The sequence below is a fragment of the Hemiscyllium ocellatum genome, chromosome 22, assembly GCF_020745735.1.
Source record: "Hemiscyllium ocellatum isolate sHemOce1 chromosome 22, sHemOce1.pat.X.cur, whole genome shotgun sequence".
Classification (NCBI taxonomy): Eukaryota; Metazoa; Chordata; class Chondrichthyes; order Orectolobiformes; family Hemiscylliidae; genus Hemiscyllium; species Hemiscyllium ocellatum.
The window spans coordinates 50,027,426-50,046,399 of record NC_083422.1 but is presented as its reverse complement, the minus strand read 5'-3'; the positions used below and the strand labels follow the sequence as shown (position 1 = coordinate 50,046,399).

Genomic DNA, 18,974 nt, shown 5'->3' with positions numbered 1-18,974 from the left:
GGCCGTTATTAGACCGATGAATGGACTCACTAGCCTCGATAAACCATGTAACCTGCATGTCCCTGTCTAAGTCTTTTTGATCTGTGCATCCTTGTTTACTGTGGTCTCCCAGTACTGCTCATAAACACAGCTACTCACTGTACTTCGACAACGTGACAGTAAATCAATCAATCAGGCAAAACCTCATTTCATCATGAGTTTCAGTGTTGGTGTATAAGCATCGATTCTGAATGGTTGTGTGGTTACGCTGAGTAAGCACACCACCCAGATCCTCAGACGTATTCCTGAAGGAACCCATTGTCATTCTGCTTGGAAGCTCAGTGCCTCTGTCTGTGAGGAGCACCAGACCTGCGGGTTGCATTAAACTTTTGTGATTCTAACTGCACCTTGAACTGTTTTTCTCTCTCTCTCTCTTTAGGAAGAAAAGACCAGGAAAGACAAAAAGAAAAAACCTGAGAAACCGAAAGCCACACCAACGGTGCCTGTGGGGTGGCTGGTGCTGTCCATGCTTAAAAATTATCGACACATCCTCATCAAGGGAGTCATTTTTAAATTGCTCCACGACACACTAATGTTTGTCAATCCACAACTGCTGAAGTGAGTGGCGTCGCACTGTGTTTACAGATATAGGACAGGGCATTCGGCCCAACACCTCCATGTTGTTGTTAGTGCTTTATACAAACCTCCGCTCCCATCTCTCTCTATCTCACCCAATCCACATATCCTTCCATTCTTGTGTTAATTCAGCTTTCTCAACAATTAATCAGCACTGTTCACCCCTACGACTCCCTCTGTATTCTCACACTCTCTGTGTAAAGGGAGTGCTTCTGAATTCACTGTTCGTTTTATTTGTGACTGTCTTCAAGCTCTAGGCTTCAGTTTCCCCTAAAAGCTGGTATCATCTTCTCCCCATCTCCCCTCTTCAAAACCTGCTTTTCTTTAAGAACCTGAATGTTGGCCTTTACCACAAGAGGAGAAAGTGAGGTCTGCAGATGCTGGAGATCAGAGCTGAAAATGTGTTGCTGGAAAAGCCTGATGAAGGGCTTATGCCCGAAACGTCGAATTTCCTGTTCCTTGGATGCTGCCTGACCTGCTGCGCTTTTCCAGCAACACATTTTCAGCTTTACCACAAGAGAGCAAGATGCCAAAAACTGGAAATTATAGAAAGACTGCTGGATGGCTCAGCCAATGGAACATGTTTTGAAGTGCTGCGCTACGGGAAACACAACTGTCAACTGGTGCAGAGCAAGATCCCACAAATAATAATGTGATGATGACTAGATGCTCTATGATGGTGGTGGACAGAGACCAGTGTCTTGAGTCACTGAGGAGATCTGCTCTGCTGTCTTTGTAATAATGCTATGGGATTGTCCAGCCAAATAGGCAGATGGGAGCTTGGTTAAGCCACCCTTTCAAACATGGCAACCCTGGCAATGCAGACCCCCCTCAGTGCCAAACTGGAGGGTCAGTTTGGATTTTTGGTGCTGGAATCTGGGAGTGGGATTTGGCATTTGTGGACGTCTAACACATTGTCTCTCACTGTTTTCTCCATACCTCTCTGTTTCGGTTCTTCTGTCGAACCCATACCTTATTACCTCCAGACTAGACAATTCCAAATGCTTTCCCAACTACATTCCATAAATATCCATGGATCCAAAAAGTCTGCTGTCCAATGACTGATTCATGACAAACCCCTTCAATCCGTCACCTCCATGCTCATTGAGCCACACCCCAGCTCTGGCCTGGGCAGCTGTTTAATTTAAAATGATTTTAAACTTCATATCCTTGTTTACCCTTGCATGGCCTCACCTTTTGATTCCAATCTCTCACCACCTCCAATCCACAGTTCTCTGCAATCTCTTCCAATTCTGGTCTCTTCTGCATCTCCCAAGTGTATAAGATAATCAGAGGGTTAGATAGGGTGGACAGTGAGAGCCTTTTTCCTTGGATGGTGATGGCTAGCACGAGGGACATAAATTTAGATTGAGGAGTGATGATGATATTGGACAGATGTCAGAGGTAGTTTCTTTACTCAGAGTATCGTTCACATAGCAGTAGTAGACTTTTAAACAGTCATTGGATAAACACATGGATGAAAATAGAATAGTTTAGGTTGGATGGGTTTCAGATTGGTTCCACAGGTCAGCAGAACATCAAGGGCTGAAGGGCCTGTACTGTGCTGTAATGTACTATGATCTATAAACACACCACAATCGGTAGCTACACCTCCACATGTTGAGTCTGTAGCTCTGGAATTACCTCCTTAAATCACTTTGTCTCTCTCTCTCTCTCTCTCTCTCTCTCTCTCACACTCTCTCTCTCTGTCTCTCTCTGTCTCTCTGTCTCTCTCTCTTTCCCCCACTTCCATTAAGACTCTCCTAAAACCTCTCCTTCCTTGGCTGAGACCAAAATTGCACGCAATATTCCAACAGAGGCCTAACCAATGTCCTGTACAGCCGCAACATGACCTCCCAACTCCTGTACTCAATACTCTGACCAATAAAGGAAAGCATACCAAACGCCTTCTTCACTAACCTATCTACCTGTGACCCTACTTTTAAGGAGCTATGAACCTGCACTCCAAGTTGAGCAACTTGTTGAGCAACATTCCCTGGGACCTTACCATTAATTGTATACCTCTTAGGCTAAAGGGATCAAAAGGTATGGAGAGAAGGTGGGAACAGGGGACTGAGTTAGATGGTCAGCCATGATCATATTGAATGACAGAGCAGACTCAAAAGGCTGAATGGTCTATACATGTTCCTATTTTTCCATTTTTCTAAGTTTTATTTGATACTCTCCTGTGGAAGGGACATTTCTTACATTAAAATTGGTGCTTAGCAATAGACAAGCAATTGTGTTTTGTTTTATTCTCTCCTGGCACTTGGCCATTGCTAGCTGAGCCAGGATTTATTATCTTCTTGAACTGCTGCAGTCCATGTGCTGCAGATACATGCACAATGCTGTTAGAGAGGGAATTCCAGGATTTTGATCCAATGACACTCAAGGAATGTGGATATATTTTCAAGTCAGGATGGTGAGTGGCTAGGAGGGGAACTTGCAAGGGGTGGTGTTCCCATGAATCTGCTGCCCTTATCCTTCTGGATGGGAGTGGTTGTGGGTGTGGAAAGTGCTGTTGAAGGATTTTTGGTGAATTTCTGCAGTGTATCTTGTAGATAGTGCACATAGCTGCCACTGATTGTCAGTGGTGGAGGGAATGGATGCTTATGAATGGGAGCTGCTTTGTCCGGGATGGTGTCAAACTTCTTGAGTATTGTTGGAACTACACTCATTCAAGCAAGTGGGGAGTACTCCTGGCTTGTGCCTTATAGATGGTGGACAGGCTTTGTGGGAGTCAGGAGGTGAATTACAGAACAATGCTTAGCGTTTCTCTTTCAGTTGCCAACTTTAAATCCCCATATTCTCTGTTCCTCTTTTTAACGAACAGGCTAATGGTTTCCTTTACTGAGGACATATCGATTTACCAGTGGATGGGGTATCTGTATGCCGTGCTGTTGTTTGTCGTTGCCTTGTTTCAGTCTCTCCTGTTGCAGCAGTATTTCCAGTGCTGCTTTCTGTTGGGAATGCGAGTGCGGACAGCAATCACAGCAGCTGTCTACAAGAAGGTATCGCACCTGAGAACATTGGGATAGCGAACGGTAGAAATTGTGGGATTGAAATTTAAAGCCAGGATTTGAACGATCCAGAATTATTGGGATTGCAGGATGGGAGGGAGCACAGAGGGGTGGAGAGTTTTGAAAACGAAGATGAGGGTTTTACCAATAGAGAGCTAAAGGGATCAAAGTTTGTGGGGTGAAAGCAAGAGTTAGATAATCAACCATGATCATTGTGAATGGTGGAGCAGGCTGGAAGGGCGGAATGGCCTTACTTTCTATGTTGCTATGAGATTTTTAATGGATTGGGAGCAGGTGAGCAGGGGTGGGGGGAATGACGGATAATTGGGATGATCTGATTAAAGATTAAAACATCAGAGCAGATCAATGGGAAACATTTCTTAGTAAGCCACTACCCTGTCCCCCAATCCTTGAACAGGATCTACACACATGCAGGAGTACACTCTGGCCCTGGTACTGTTTGAAGCCCTTGTGGAATGTGATCTTCTCTCTGTCCAGAAACATGTCCAGTGTTGTTTGAGGGAATTCCACCAAACTGACCCCTCATCCCTTTCCGCAACCTTCTCCATAGGTGAAGGGGATGGTATCGGGGCATGGGGGGAGGGGAACGATTCCTGGTTTCCTCTGGAGCTGTTTCTGGGAATGTCATACCACCTCCGTAAATAGCCTGTTACCTGCTCACTCCCAGAAAGCCTACATTGGAAATAACTCCACAGAGTCTGGTATCTCGTCACCAGGTCACCCTCTTATTTACACATGCACAGGACATACCCAGCTAGGACAGAGCCAGCTCCTAGAGTGAGCAGAACACCCCCCCCCCCTCCACTGACACTCCTGTTTAAATCTGTCAGCCAGGGATCCCTGATTGGACCCGGTTAAAAGCCCCAGTCAGGGAACTCAGATTCTGGGAGGTCCAATCACTCCATCAACCAGGGCCCAGATCAGCACAGATCGGCAATAATGTGATTGTGCTGGGGGAGGTCAAGGTGAGGATGGGTATCAGGGGAGTGTAACTTCACACAATGTAAACATTGGAACTGTCCTTTCTCCCAATCTCCGACAGGCCCTGAAAATATCCAACACAGCCCGCAAGGAATCGACGATGGGCGAGATTGTGAACTTGATGGCTGTGGATGCACAGAGATTCAACGATGTCACAAACTTCATCCATCTGCTGTGGTCGGCTCCTTTGCAGATTTTGGTGGGGGTTGTTTTCCTGTGGCAGGAGCTGGGGCCCTCGGTCTTGGCCGGTCTGGCAATCATGATTCTACTGATCCCCATCAATGGGGTACTGATGAGCAAAATCAAGGACCTACAGGTAACGAGATGCCAATTCTCAAAGCCATCTTTACCAAAGTTAGTCCAAAGGGTCTTGGAGAGGGTACAGAAGAACAATTTATTAGCAACATTAACACGTGGATGATTTTGATCACACTCCATTCCCCACCACACAGTACCTTCTTTACTAGGCTTGGGACCAGCAGAGCTGTGTTACTTGTTGTTATTAACACCTACTCTTCATCTCTATCGCTCCTTTACTTTATTGTCTTTCACTCTGAGCATGTGTTCCACTTACTCCTCCTCCCTCTTTGTCGACAGCATAAAAGCCATCATTTTTGCAGCCATTTCAGTTCAGAAGAAGGGTCACTGGACTGAAAATGTGAAATCTGTTTCTCTCTTCTCATTTGCTGCCAGACCTGCTGAGTTCCTCCAGCATCTTCTGTTCTTAATTCATATTTCTGGCAGTCACAGTATCTTGCTTTTATTACTAGGGAAATTGGGACTGTTTTTCTCAGAGCTGACAAGATTAAGTGAAGATTTACTTCACCTATACAAAGGAGGCCATTGAATGGAAAATCCACCGGCATGGTGGCACAGTGGTTAGCACTGCTGCCTCACAGCACCAGGGACCTGGGTTCAATTCCCACCTCAGGCGACTGACTGTGTGGAGTTTGCATGTTCTCCCCGTGTCTGCGTTGGTTTCCTCCGGGTGCTCCGGTTTCCTCCCACAGTCCAAAGATGTGCGGGTCAGGTGAATTGGCCATGCTAAATTGCCCGTAGTGTTAGGTAAGGGGTAAATGTAGGGGTATGGGTGGGTTGCGCTTCGGCGGGTCGGTGTGGACTTGTTGGGCCGAAGGGCCTGTTTCCACACTGTAAGTCTAATCTAATCTCCCTGAACGTCTCCATCCCTCTGCTTTGCTCTCCTCCCTTAAACCAACCTCTTCAGCTGAGCTTTGGTCTCCTGGAGCTTGGTCTCAAATTTGTTTGATAATCTTTCTGGGAAGCCCCTTGAACCATGTTAAAGGTATGATATAAATGCACAAGTTGCTGTTTGCGTCTTGTTGGAGGAATTGTGCAGAGAGAGGTTGGGATTCTTCTCCTCAGAGGGGAGAGGAGATTTATTTAAAAGTTTTGATTGAGTAGATGAGGAGAAATAGAACATAGAACATAGAAAATACAGCGCAGTACAGGCCCTTTGGCCCTCGATGTTGTGCCGATCCAAGCCCACCTAACCCACACTAGCCCACTCTCCTCCATATGTCTATCCAATGCCCGTTGAAATGCCCATAAAGAGGGCAAGTCCACCACTGTTACTGGCAGGGCATTCCATGAACTCACGACTCGCTGAGTAAAGAATCTACCCCTAACATCAATCCTATACCTACCACCCCTTAATTTAAAGCTATGCCCCCTCATAATAGCTGACTCCATACGTGGAAAAAGGTTATCATGGTCAACCCTATCTAAATCCCTAATCATCTTGTACACCTCTATCAAGTCACCCCAAACCTTCTTTTCTCCAATGAAAACAGCCCCAAGTGCCTCAGCCTTTCCTCATACGATCTTCCTACCATACCAGGCAACATCCTGGTAAACCTCCTTTGCACCCGTTCCAATGCCTCCACATCCTTCCTATAGTATGGCGACCAAAACTGCACACAATACTCCAGATGCGGCCGCACCAGAGTCTTATACAACTGCAACATGACCTCAGGACTCCGGAACTCAATTCCTCTACCAATAAAATGTCTTCACTGACCAGGGGAGTCAGTAACCTGATAACACATGTTTGAGGTAATCAGAGTTGTTTGAATCATGAGCAGTTCAGATAGGGAGAAACTGGTTCCATTGTCTGAAGGATCTGCTATAGGAAGGATATTAATAAACTGGAGAGGTTTCAGAAAAGAGTTACAAGGATGCTACTGGGACTGGAAGGGTTTGAGCTATAAGGATAGCTGGGATGTTTTCCCTGGAGCGCACGAGGTTGAGGGGTGACGTTATAGAGATTTATAAAATTGTGAAGGGCAGGTTAAGGTGAATAACAAAGGACTTTTCCCTAGGGCAGGGGAAATCAAAACCAGAGGACATAATGTTAAGGTGAGAGGAGAAATATTTAAAAGGGACCTAGGGGAACCATTTTCTCACAGAGGGTGGTGCGTGTATGGAATGAACTGTTGGTGGAAGTGATAGATGCAGGTACAGTTATAACATTTGGACAGGTACTTGAATAGGAAAGGTTTAGAGGGTTATAATAGAGGAGTGATAGAGTGAAGAGTAGGTGTTAATAGTAGAGCAATAGAAATGAATTGTAGGTATTAATAGTAGAGGAGCAATTGAGATGAAGTGTAGGTGTTAGTAGCAGTAAACACAGGCAAACAGGACTAGTTTCGTTTGGGAAACTTTGTAGGCATGGATGAGTTGGACTGATGCGTCTGTTTCTGTGATGTATGATTATATGACTATAAGGATCAACTGAGAGCACAGATTGAAGGTCATTGGTAAAAGCATAAGAGGCAACTTGATGAAAAGCTTTGTTAATGTTCTTGGAATAGTCTTGACAGGGTGGAAAGAGACAGCACACACTCGATCGATTGAATGGTTTTCTGTCCTATTCTGGGCTCAAGGAATTGAGTAATCTCCTGCTGTTAGTGATCGTGTACTGGGTTGAGTTATTGTGGTATCAGTTGAGTGGGCAATACTGTCCTGACCATTAGAATAATCAGTTCTTCTTCATGTGAGGTGTTCAGTATTCACTTGCTCAGGGTCACTTGGTCACTTGCTCAGGGTCACTTGGTCACTTGCTCAGGTGGGTGGGACAGGTTTGGAAGAGAGCATCAAAGCAGCTTGGACCAATATGACAGAATGACCAGCTTTGGTAGATTCAAGACTTCATATCCAAATAAAAAACAGTGAAAACAAGAGCAAAACAAAAATCGTTCTTAAATCACTCCTATTGACCATTGCAATATTTAAATTGGGTGAATCTTTGAAAACAATGACAACTTGCAAAACAAACGTTAACCTGATCTTTTACTCCAACAGATGAGCAACATGAAACACAAGGACCAAAGGATGAAATTAATGAATGAAATTCTGAATGGAATAAAGGTAATTTCCATATGTGGCTGCAGGAAACCCTGCTTGAAACAGTGAGAATGAACAGCGATAATGAACAGTCCTGGGAGTTGGTAACTGGAAGCATGAAGGTCTGGGGCACTTATTCCAATGAAACACTGACTGCCTGATGCATGTGCCTCTCAGAGATACTCAGCATTAACACCAATAATTAATCTGTTTGATTATTTCCTTCGTCGAGAGTGTGGTGCTGGAAAAGCACAGCTGGTCAGGCAGCATCCAAGGAGCAGGAGACTTGATATTTCAGGCATTAGCCCTTCATCAGGAATTATTTCCAGCTCCACACTCCCAACTCTGCTCTCCAACATCAGCAGTCCTCACTTTCTCCTAGTTGATCATTTCCTTGTCAACATTCAGGCATTGATCATTTGAGTTTGCAGGGGTAAATAAGTTAGGCTTGTCTTTGACAAGGAGATCTTGAGGTGATCAAATGGAAGACTTTGTAGCAAGAAAGAATGTGAATTTGTGCAGCACCTTTCACAACCTCAGGCTACCTCAGAAGTGCTCTTTGAAGATGAAGTCATTGTCATAGGAAACACATTAGTTAACTTAGACGCAGCAAGGTCCCACAATCCAAAATGTGATAATCAGGGGGTGATCTGTTTTTTGGGAGGTTGTTTGAGGAATTAAAAATAAAGTCAGGAGGTCAGGAAACCCCCTCCCCTGCTCTATCTTGCCTATAGTGATCATTCAATCTTTTTAATCCACCTGAGAGAGGAGATGGTGTCTCATATTAATGTCTCATCCAAAGGACAGTGCATCCACCACTGTCCTCAGCGTTTCCTCAGTACCACACCGGCATTGTCCATCCAGATATTTAGGCCTAGGTCTCTGGAGAGGCACCTAAACCCAAGATGAACTGGCTGAGTAACTGCCAACCATTGTGTAAAAACGTTCAGCTGTTGTGGGGATGGATTTTATGAGAGACAGGGAAGGGGATGTTTGATGAGTTGTTAGTGGTTGTCATCATCGTCCCTCTGAAAGTGACTGCAAGTTCACAATACCAGGCATGGAATTCCTGGAGTTACCTTCTGTCCCTTTGGAGTCGGTCACAGGCTGTGTGTGCTAATGTCATGAATGCCACCTTCACTCAACCAAGGGCCAATTCATCTTCTTCGAGCCTGCTACTGTTTTTGCCCCATTCCTTAACAGGCTGCCCCCTCCCTGTCTTCTAACCCCACAGCCTCACTGATGTTGTTTCGTTTGTACAAGGTTTGCTGACAGATTCCTGCTGACACAGGCCTTCAGCGTGTACAATGTTCATCTGCAGATCCGCTCTGCCTCAGAAAAATAGCACATTTTTGCTACCTCTAACAGTCTCCTGTTGATCAGGCAAACGGGATTGGTGTAAAGTCTGGTCCTCTGACAGTTCAGCAATGAACGTGGTGTTCCATGGTTCTGTGTTTGACTGTGTGTGTCCATTGACTGTTCACTGCTCAGCTCTGTACGATTAGTTAAGCCTGGATTTGGTCACTTAGAGAGAGTAACTAAACTGAAGCACGTTGCTGTGATGATGGGAGAGCTGATATGTTAAAGTATTCAATACTTTATATGTTGAAACAAGTATATCATCATTTGAGGAAGGTGATGGCCTAGTGGTATTATTGCTAAAATGTTAATCTAGAGACCCAGTTAAATGTTCTGGATGCCTTGGGTTCAAATCCTACCATGGTAGAATTTGAATTTGGTAAAAATCTGGAATGAAAAGTCATCTAATGATGACCACAAATTGATTGTTAGGGAAAAGCCCCATCTGGTTCATTCATGTCCTTTAGGGGAGGAAACTGCCATTTTTATTTGGTCTGGCCCACATGTGACTCTCGATCCATAACAATGTGGTTGACTACGTAGCAATGTAGCTGAAGAGACAGTGGAGGCGTTAGTGGTAATCTTTCAGGACATGACACCCCTATTTAAAAAAGGAGTAAGGCAGAAGATGGAACATTACAGACCAATTAGCCTCACTTCAGTCATGGGTAAGTTCCTGGAATCCATTGTAAAGGATGAGATTTATTAATATTTGGAAGTGTATGGTAAACCAGGGCAGAGTCAGCATGAGTTGATCAAAGGGAGGTCATGCTGGATAAATCTTCTCGAATTCTTTGAGGCAATAACAAGCAGATTAGACCAAGGAGAGCCAATGGATATTATCTACCTGGACTTCAAGAATCCCTTTGTCAAGGTGCCACACAGGAGGGTACTAAGTTTAGGGTTCATGGTGTCAGAAGCAAGGTGCTAGCATGGATAAAGGCTAGGCTGTCCGACAGGAAGCAGAGAGTGGGGATGAAAAGGTCCTTCTCAGGATGGCAGCCGGTGACAAGTGGTGTTCTACAAATGCTCAGTGTTGGGACAATGTTTCACTTTATATGTTGATGATCTAAATGATGGAATTGAGGGCACTCTGGCTAGGTTTGCAGATGATACAAAGATAGGTGGAGGGACAAATAATATTGAGGAGGCAGGAAGGCTGCAGAAGGATTTGGACAGGTGGGGGAGTGGGCAAAGAAGTGGCAGATGGAGTACAATGTGGGAAAGCGTGAGGTCATGCACTTTGTTAAGAAGAATAGAGGTGTACGCTACTTTCTAAATGGGGAGAAAATTCAGAAGTCTGAATTGTGAAGATACATGGGAATTTTAGTCCAGGATTCTGTTAAGGTAAACTTACAGATTGAGTCAGTAGTTAGGAAGGCAAATGAAATGATGGCATTTATTTCAACAGGACTTGAAGATAAAAGCAAAGATGTACTTCTGAGGTTCTGTCAGGGTCTGGTCAGGGCACATTCCGAATATCGTGTGCAGTTTTGGGCCCCATATCTCAGGAAGGATGTACTGGCCTTGGAGCGTATTCAGAGGAGATTCACAAGAATGATCCCAGGAATGAACAGCATAACATATCAGAGTGTTTGAGGACTCTGGGGCTATAGTCAATGGAGTTTAAAAGGATGAGGGGGGATCTAATTGAAGCTTACAGAATACTGAATGGCCTAGACAGAGTAGATGTTGGGAACATGTTTCCTTGGGTAGGAGAGACCAGGACTCAACCAGCCTTAGAGTAAAGGGAAGACCTTTTAGAAAAGAGATAAGGAGAAACGTCTTCAGCCAGAGAGTGGGGAATCTATGGAATTCATTGCCACAGAAGGCTGTGGAGGCCCGGTCACTGAGTATATTTAAGACTGAGATAGTTAGGTTCTTGAATATCAAAGGGATCAAGGGTTATGGGGAGAAAGCAGGAGAAAGGGGTTGAGAACGTATCAACCATGATTGAATGGTGGAGCAGACTCGGTGGGCTGAATGGTCTAATTTCTGCTGCTATGTTTTATGGTCTAATGGCCTTCTGGACTCTTAACTGCTCTCTGGGCAATTAGGGATGGGCAATAAATGCTGACCTAACCAGAGACACCCACATCTGATGAATAAATGAATAAATAAAACAAAACTCTGCATCTCTCCAACACAACGGTAAGTAAATGAGCCAAACCTGAAAATTAGGAGGAAAATACCAGTGAATCATGTTGCAAATTGCGAATGGCATAAGAGAGACTGTCAGTGTTGGGTGATGTGTCAGCTGGGGATCAGTGGGTAGTATACTTACCTCTGTGTCAGAGGGTTGTGGGTTCAAGTCTCACTCCAGGGCTAGAGTATAATAATCCTAAGCTGTTGCTCCAATGCAGTACTGGGGAACTTGGCAGAGCTGTTGGATTGTACTGTTTTTCCGAATCAAACTTTAAACTATCCACAACTTGGGTTGGGCCTGGTCAGTAAAGTGCTGCAAAGTGTCATCAATAATGCTATCAAGCAGCACCTGCTCAGCCACCCTCAGTTAGGTTCCACCAGGGCCACTCATCTCCTGACCTCATTTCAGCCTTGGTTCAACATGGACAAAAGAGCTGAATTCCAGAGGGAAGGTGAGAAAGACAGCCCTTGATGTCAAGGCCACTTTCAACTGAGTGTGGCATCAAGAGGTGCTAGCGAAACAGGAATCGGGACAAATTCTCTGCTGGTCAGACTCATTCCTGGCATGTGGGAAGATGGTTGTGATGGTTGGAGGTCAGTCATTCCAGCTGCAGGACATCTCTGCAGGAGATGGCATTGTCCTTGGCCCAACCATCTTCAGCTGCTTCATCAATGACCTTCCTTCCATCATAAGGATGGAAATGGGGATGATTACACAATATTCAGCACCATTTGCGACTCCTTAGATATCAAAGCAAGCCACATCCAAATCCAGCATCTTCTGGACTGGCTTGGGCTGAAAAGTGGCAATTAATATCTGGGCTAAACAAACGCCAGACAATGACCAACTTCCAATAAGAGACAAGCTTAATCACTGCCCCTTGACATTCAGTGGCATTATCATCACTGAATCTATTGCTATCAACATCCTGTGTGTAGTACCATTTGTTGAAATTGAAATAGTTCAGGTACATAAATATGCTGGCTACAAGAGCAAGTCAGAGGTTAGGAATCCTGCAGTAATGCATCAACGCCTGTCCATCACCTACAGGGCACAAGTCAGGAGTTAATGGAATAGTCCCCGTTTGCCTGGATGGGTGAAGTTCCAATAACAATCCAGGACAAAGCAGCCCATTTGATTGGCACCACCTCCACAAGCATTCACCCCCTCCACCACCAACACTCAGTAGCAACAGTGTGTACCATCCACAAGGTGTACAGCAGGTATTCACCAAAGATTCTCAGAAAGTACCTTCTAAACCCATGACCGCTTCCATCCGGGAGGACAAGGTTGGCAGATACATGGGAACAACACCACCTGCAAGTCCGCCTCTGTGTTGCTCACCATCCTGACTTGGAAATATGTCACTGTTCCTTCACTGTCATTGGCTCAAAATCCTGGAGTTCCCTCCCTAATAGCATTGTGGGTCAATCTACAGCACATGGCCATCTACAGCCAGTAGTTCAAAAAGACAGTTCATCACCAGCTTCTCAAAGATATTCGTGGATGGCCAATAAATGCTGGCCCAGTCAGTGATGCCCATGTACCTTGGGTGAATCAAAAAACAGGTGAAAGATTCTTAGGGCATTGGAGAGACCGGGGAAGTTCTCCCTGTTGATATTTATCCCTCAATCAACATTGCAAAAACAGATTATCTCATCATACCTGTTTGTGGGGTGTCCCTGTGTGCAAATTGGCTACTGTATTTCCTATGTTATCATGAAGAGAGTACCGTCATGGAACAGTGCTTCTTTGGTTTAGATTTAGATTAGACTTACAGTGTGGAAACAGGCCCTTCGGCCCAACAAGTCCACACCGACCCGCCGAAGCGAAACCCACCCATACCCCTACATTTACCCCTTACCTAACACTACGGGCAATTTAGCATGGCCAATTCACCTGACCTGCACATCTTTGGACTGTGGGAGGAAACCGGAGCACCCGGAGGAAACCCACGCAGACACGGGGAGAACGTGCAAACTCCACACAGTCAGTCACCTGAGTCGGGAATTGAACCCGGGTCTCAGGTGCTGTGAGGCAGCAGTGCTAACCACTGTGCCACCGTGCCGCCCACACGGTTGTTAAGCACTTTGAGAAGTCCAGTGGCTACAAAAACATCTGTATAAAATGCAAGTTTTTATTCCTTATGTTCACATCAGATGTGCTGAAGGTTATCATTTTTATGTTCAAAGGTGATGAAGTTTTATGCTTGGGAGCCATCGTTTGCAGAACAGATCTTTGGAATAAGGGAGAAAGAGTTGAAGGTGATGAAGAAATCCTTCTATCTATTGGCCGTTGCTATTTTTGTTGTCACATGTACACCCTTCATGGTAAGTGATAACCATTCTGTTCAATTTTCTTGATTTGGGGATCTTTTTCTCAAACTGAGTTTTGTTGTCAAAAATTTCACTGAGTCACATTATTGTATTATGGGCCAGAAGGAGACCATTCAATTTCCTCCCCCCCCCCCCGCCATGTCTGCAACAGCTCTTCAAATAAGCACCATTACCTACTGCCAATCCCCTGCCTTTTACCCTATACCCTTGCATATTATTTCTGTCCAAATAATCATCCAATACCTTCTTGAATGTCTCAACTGAACCTGCCTCCAACACAGTTTCAGGCAGTGCATGCCGTACCCTAACTCCTCATTAAATGAGAAAGTTATTCTCACATCACATTTACTGTCAATCTCTGGGGTCTCGTTGCTGACCCTTTCACAAGTGGCAACAACTTCTCCCTATCTGTCCAGCCCGCTCAAGATTTTGAAAGCCCTACTCAATCTTCTCTCAGCCTTCTTCACTCCAAGGAGAATAGGCACAACTTCTTTGGTCTAAGCTCATCACTGAGGTTCCTTGCCGCTGGAACCATTCTTGTAAATCACCCTTTGCTCACTCCACTGTATTTACAGCCTTCCTGTAATGTGGCAGCCAGAACTGAATACTGTCCTGCAGCTGTGGTCCAATGAGTTATACAGGTTCTTGAACTCTATGCCCTGATTATAAAGCCATGGATATGGTATTTATTATTAATCGTGCTTTCCACCTGGCCTTCCACCTTCAGTAATCTGTGCACACATGTCCCTCTGCCCCGTACTCCCGTTAGAATTGCACCCGCTAGTTTATGTTGCCTTTCAATATTATTCTCACAAAAGTGCATCGCCTCCTGTTATATTTACGTAGCACCTTTAATGTCGCATGATCAAAGTTGAGCCTAGGACACAAAAGGATGTTTGAGCAAGTGACCAGTTAGATTTTCAGGATTGTCTTCAAGTAAGACAGAGAGGCAGAATGGATTAGGGAAGGAATTCTGGAGTTCAAGGCCCTGGTAGGTGAAGGCATAACCACTAACTGGGAAGCACTGAAAATTGAGAATGTTCCAGAGATCGGAATTGTGGGAGCACAGGGATCTGTCAGGATTCCAGGCCAGGAAGAGGTGTGAGAATGAAAGGGAGGTTGAAGACTCACTAGGGCTGGAAGAGGAGACAAAATAGGGATCAGGGGACCGAGGGGGAGACTCACTGGGGATCGGGATATTGAGGGAGAGACTCACTGAGGATCGGGATATTGAGGGGGAGACTCACTATGGTTGGGGGACTGAGGGAGAGACTCACTAGGGATCAGGGTGTTGAGGGGGAGACTCTCTGGGGATCGGGGTGTTGGGGAGAGACTCACTGGGGATCGGGGGTCTGAGGGAGAGACTCACTAGGGATCAGGATGTTGAGGGGAAGACTCTCTGGGGATCGGGGTGTTGGGGAGACTCACTAGGGATTGGGGTGTTGAGGGGGAGACTCACTGGGGATCGGGGGACTGAGGGGGAGACTTACTGGGGATCAGGGGACTGAGGGAGAGACTCATTGGGGATCGGGGAACAGAGGGAAAGACTCACTGGGATTTGGGCCAGTGTGGGTTTAAGAAAGAGATTCACCCTGGGGATTGGATCAACTGGGCGGGGGGGGGGGGGGAGATTCGGGTTTAGAGACACATTGGGCAGTCCAATTCCAGTGTGGATCATTCAACATTGTTTTTTTGAAGGTGCATTTTTTAAAAAGGTACCGAAGATGACAAGTGGAGAATTCCTGTCACTCTCAGAGACCCACATGTGTCCTCTCTCTTGGTGTTGAACAGGTGACTCTAACCAGCTTCGGTGTGTATCTCGCTGTGGATCCCAGAAACATTCTTGACGCTAAGAAAGCCTTTACCTCCATCTCACTGTTCAACATTCTGCGCTTTCCGCTGATGATGCTGCCCATGGTGATCTCATCAATGGTCCAGGTATGAGCTGGGGCAAACAGAGCAGGCCTTATCCACTGTGGATCTTAGAGAAGGACAGTACATGGGAATTCCTTTCTGGTCAATAAACAGAAACAATGGAAATCTAAAGGGAATTGAGGATACAGATGCTCAGAGAGGAAACTGGGAAACATGGTTTTGCACAAGGACTGGTTGGGATTTGGAATGCCCTCCTGACTTGAGAAAGGACGTACTGGCACTGGAGGGGGTGCAGAGGAAGTTCACTAGGTTTGACTTATGAGGAGAGATTGAGTAGACTGGGCTTATACTCACTGGAATTCAGAGGAACGAGGGGGTGATTTTAGAGAAACATAAAATTATGAAGAGAATCGATAAGATAGAAGCAGGGAGGTTGTTTCCACTGAAACTAGAACTAGGGGGCATAGCCTCAAAACACGGGGGAGCAGATTTAGGACTGAGCTGAGGAGGAACTTCTTCATCCAAAGATTTGTGAATCCGTGGAATTCCCTGCTCAGCAAAGCAGTTGAGACTACCTTTTTGAATGTTTTAAGGCAATGAGAGATTTTTGAGCAATAAAAGAATTGAGGGTGGTGGGGAGAGGGCAGATAAGTGGAGCTGCGCCCATGAACAGATCAGCCATGATCTTATTGAATGGTGGAGCAGGCCCGAGGGGCCAGATGGCCTACTCCCGCTCCTAGTTCTTACGTTCTTAATGGTTTTGATGCTCAAACAACTGTTGGTTTTAAATCTCAGACTGTTAGATTCGCATTTGTCAAAGATGTTGAAGGTTATGAAGTAAAGGTAGCCTAGTGGAGTTTGGTCATATGTCCGCCATGATCTCCCTGAACAGGTGTCAAGTGCTGAAGGTCCTCCTCCTGTTTCGAAGGTGGCAGAAACTTCTGGCAATGGTTTTGCTCTTGAGGCAATTTTTCCCTTCCTCTGCTCTGTTCTTGTATATCCGCCCCACAGAGGACAGACAATCATGCCTCATCCAAAAGGCAACACCTCGGACAGCGTGGCACTGCCTCAGCGCTGGAGTGTCAACCTGGATTCTGCGGGCCTATCTTTTTTAAAATGGGACTTAAACCCATAACTTTCTGGCACAGGGAAGACAGGAAATTGGAGGTGGAGTGGACCATTTGGCAGGATGGCCCTGCCAATCATAGCTGATCTTTGACCCCAATTCCACTTTCCTACCCAATCCCTTCATAACCACGCAACTCTTTATGAACATACTTAACAACACAGTGGGGAATTCTGTCACCATTTAATAAATGCCTTCTTATTTCTGTCCTAAGTGGCCAATCTCTTATTTTCAGACTGTGGCCCAATTTTCTATGTTCCCCAGGAGGGAGTCCTACTCATGATACAAAACTGGTTCCTTGACACGGTGAACAGGAGTCTACTCTCTTTTAATAAGACTTTAAAAGGAGATACTGATCTTCCTTAAATACTTCTATTCTATAAATTCTACAAGTCACACTCCTAGTCAAAAAACAAACAGGTGATAAATATAGGACAGATGCCAGAGGTAGTTTCTTTACTCAGAGAGTAGTAGGGGTGTGGAATGCATTGCCAGCAACAGTAGTAGCCTCACCAACTTTAAGGGCATTAAAGTGGTCATTGGATAGGCATATGGATGAAATAGTATTAGTTAGATGGGCTTCAGATTGGCTCCGCAGGTCAGTGTGACATTGAGAGCTGAAGGGCCTGTAGTGCACTGTAATGTTCTATGTTCTACGTACTACATACACCCCTTGATTACTCGGTTTATTATTTCTTTCACCTGTAGGCTGGGGTTTCCTGCAAAAGGCTGGAAGCGTTTCTCGGAAGTGAAAACCTAGACACATCAGCAATTCACCAGGATCCCAGCTGTGGTACTTTGGGTAAGGGGAACCGGGCAGCAGTTTAATGATTGCTCGAGGCTGTGGTCAGTGTTGAATACTCACCTGCACTTTAAGGCAAAAGAGAATTGTCTTCAGTAATGGCTGGGAATATACTAATATACATGGAGATACGGGGGGGGAGAATTTATATTTGCAGCTCGCATGAACCTAGAATGTAATGAGTGATGCTGAGGATGGTAAAAGACTTAAGGAGGCTGGAGATAGTGATGAAATTGGAAGGCACAGGGTAGATGAAATTTACGCTCAAGAAAGTCTGAAATGATACATTGTTCTTGGAGTAATGAGGGGAGGTGAAATGGACAATTTTAAGAAAGGTGCAAAGGACTGAGGAACCATCAGCACCAAAGGTTTGAGGACGAGTTGAAAAGACTGTTTGAAGATAGCACACAGGGATCCCAGTAGAGGTACAGAGTATAAAAGCAAACATGTTGGAGTAAATCTTAGTTTGAGTCGCATGGGGCCCACACTTTAGGCTAAGGAGAGTAGTGGGGGTGGGGGGGGGGTGGTGAGAAGATTTACTAACATTGGATAAGACTTGTGGGACTTCAGCTAATGTGGAGAGACAACAGAAGCTGGGAAGTATGTTCTTATTAGAGTTAGGAAAAAAATTAATCAAGGCATTCAAAATCCTGAAAGGGTTTAATAGAGTAAATAAGGAGAAACTGGTTCCAGTGCTGGGAGGATCAGTACGCATAGCAACTTAGATTAAAACTGATTGACAAAAGAACTGGGCACAACATGAGCTAAACGTTTTATTCTTCAGTGCATTGTGATCTGGAATGCTCTGTCTGAAAGGGCAATGGAAGCTGGTGGAAATAATGTTTAAATAAATATTAGCAGAAACAAATTGACAGGGCTATGGGGAAAGAATGGGGTTTAGGGGAATTAATTACATGGCTCTACTAAAAAGGGCCTAAATGTGATGGGCTGATTGGTCTCGTTCTGTGCTGCATTGTTCTATGACTGTACATATTGTATTCAGTCAGGCAGCACAAATACATTGACATCTATTGCTCCCAAAAAATAATCACTTCCCATTTTGTTCTGTCACCAGATTCTGCAATCACCTTCACAGAAGCCACCTTTTCATGGAATAGAAATGAAACTCCAACCGTCAAGAAGTTAGTGATGTTTGTAAATGTTGTTTCACTGCTGTTATGATGGAAATGTTAAGGCTGGGGGGCTGAGGTTGGGCCTTCCCTCTGTAGCTGTTCTTAAGTGCTCCCCTGTGTGCCAACAACAAAGATAACCAACACCATCTCAATGTCAGTGCAGTCTGAACCTGATGTTGACACACCCTGACTGTCAC

The 18,974-nt window shown here is 45.1% G+C and overlaps 1 protein-coding gene across 1 annotated transcript in view; it reads left to right on the top strand.

Moving 5' to 3' along the window:
• Nucleotides 1-18,974, top strand: part of abcc2 (ATP-binding cassette, sub-family C (CFTR/MRP), member 2) — a 75,893-nt gene that overhangs the window by 23,112 nt on the left and 33,807 nt on the right. Inside the window, exons 8-15 of the mRNA XM_060842204.1 lie at nt 419-597; nt 3,449-3,626; nt 4,699-4,953; nt 7,959-8,024; nt 13,698-13,835; nt 15,633-15,779; nt 17,551-17,635; nt 18,720-18,786. Coding sequence (XP_060698187.1) covers nt 419-597; nt 3,449-3,626; nt 4,699-4,953; nt 7,959-8,024; nt 13,698-13,835; nt 15,633-15,779; nt 17,551-17,635; nt 18,720-18,786 — 1,115 coding nt within the window. The remainder of the gene's footprint in view (nt 1-418; nt 598-3,448; nt 3,627-4,698; nt 4,954-7,958; nt 8,025-13,697; nt 13,836-15,632; nt 15,780-17,550; nt 17,636-18,719; nt 18,787-18,974) is intronic.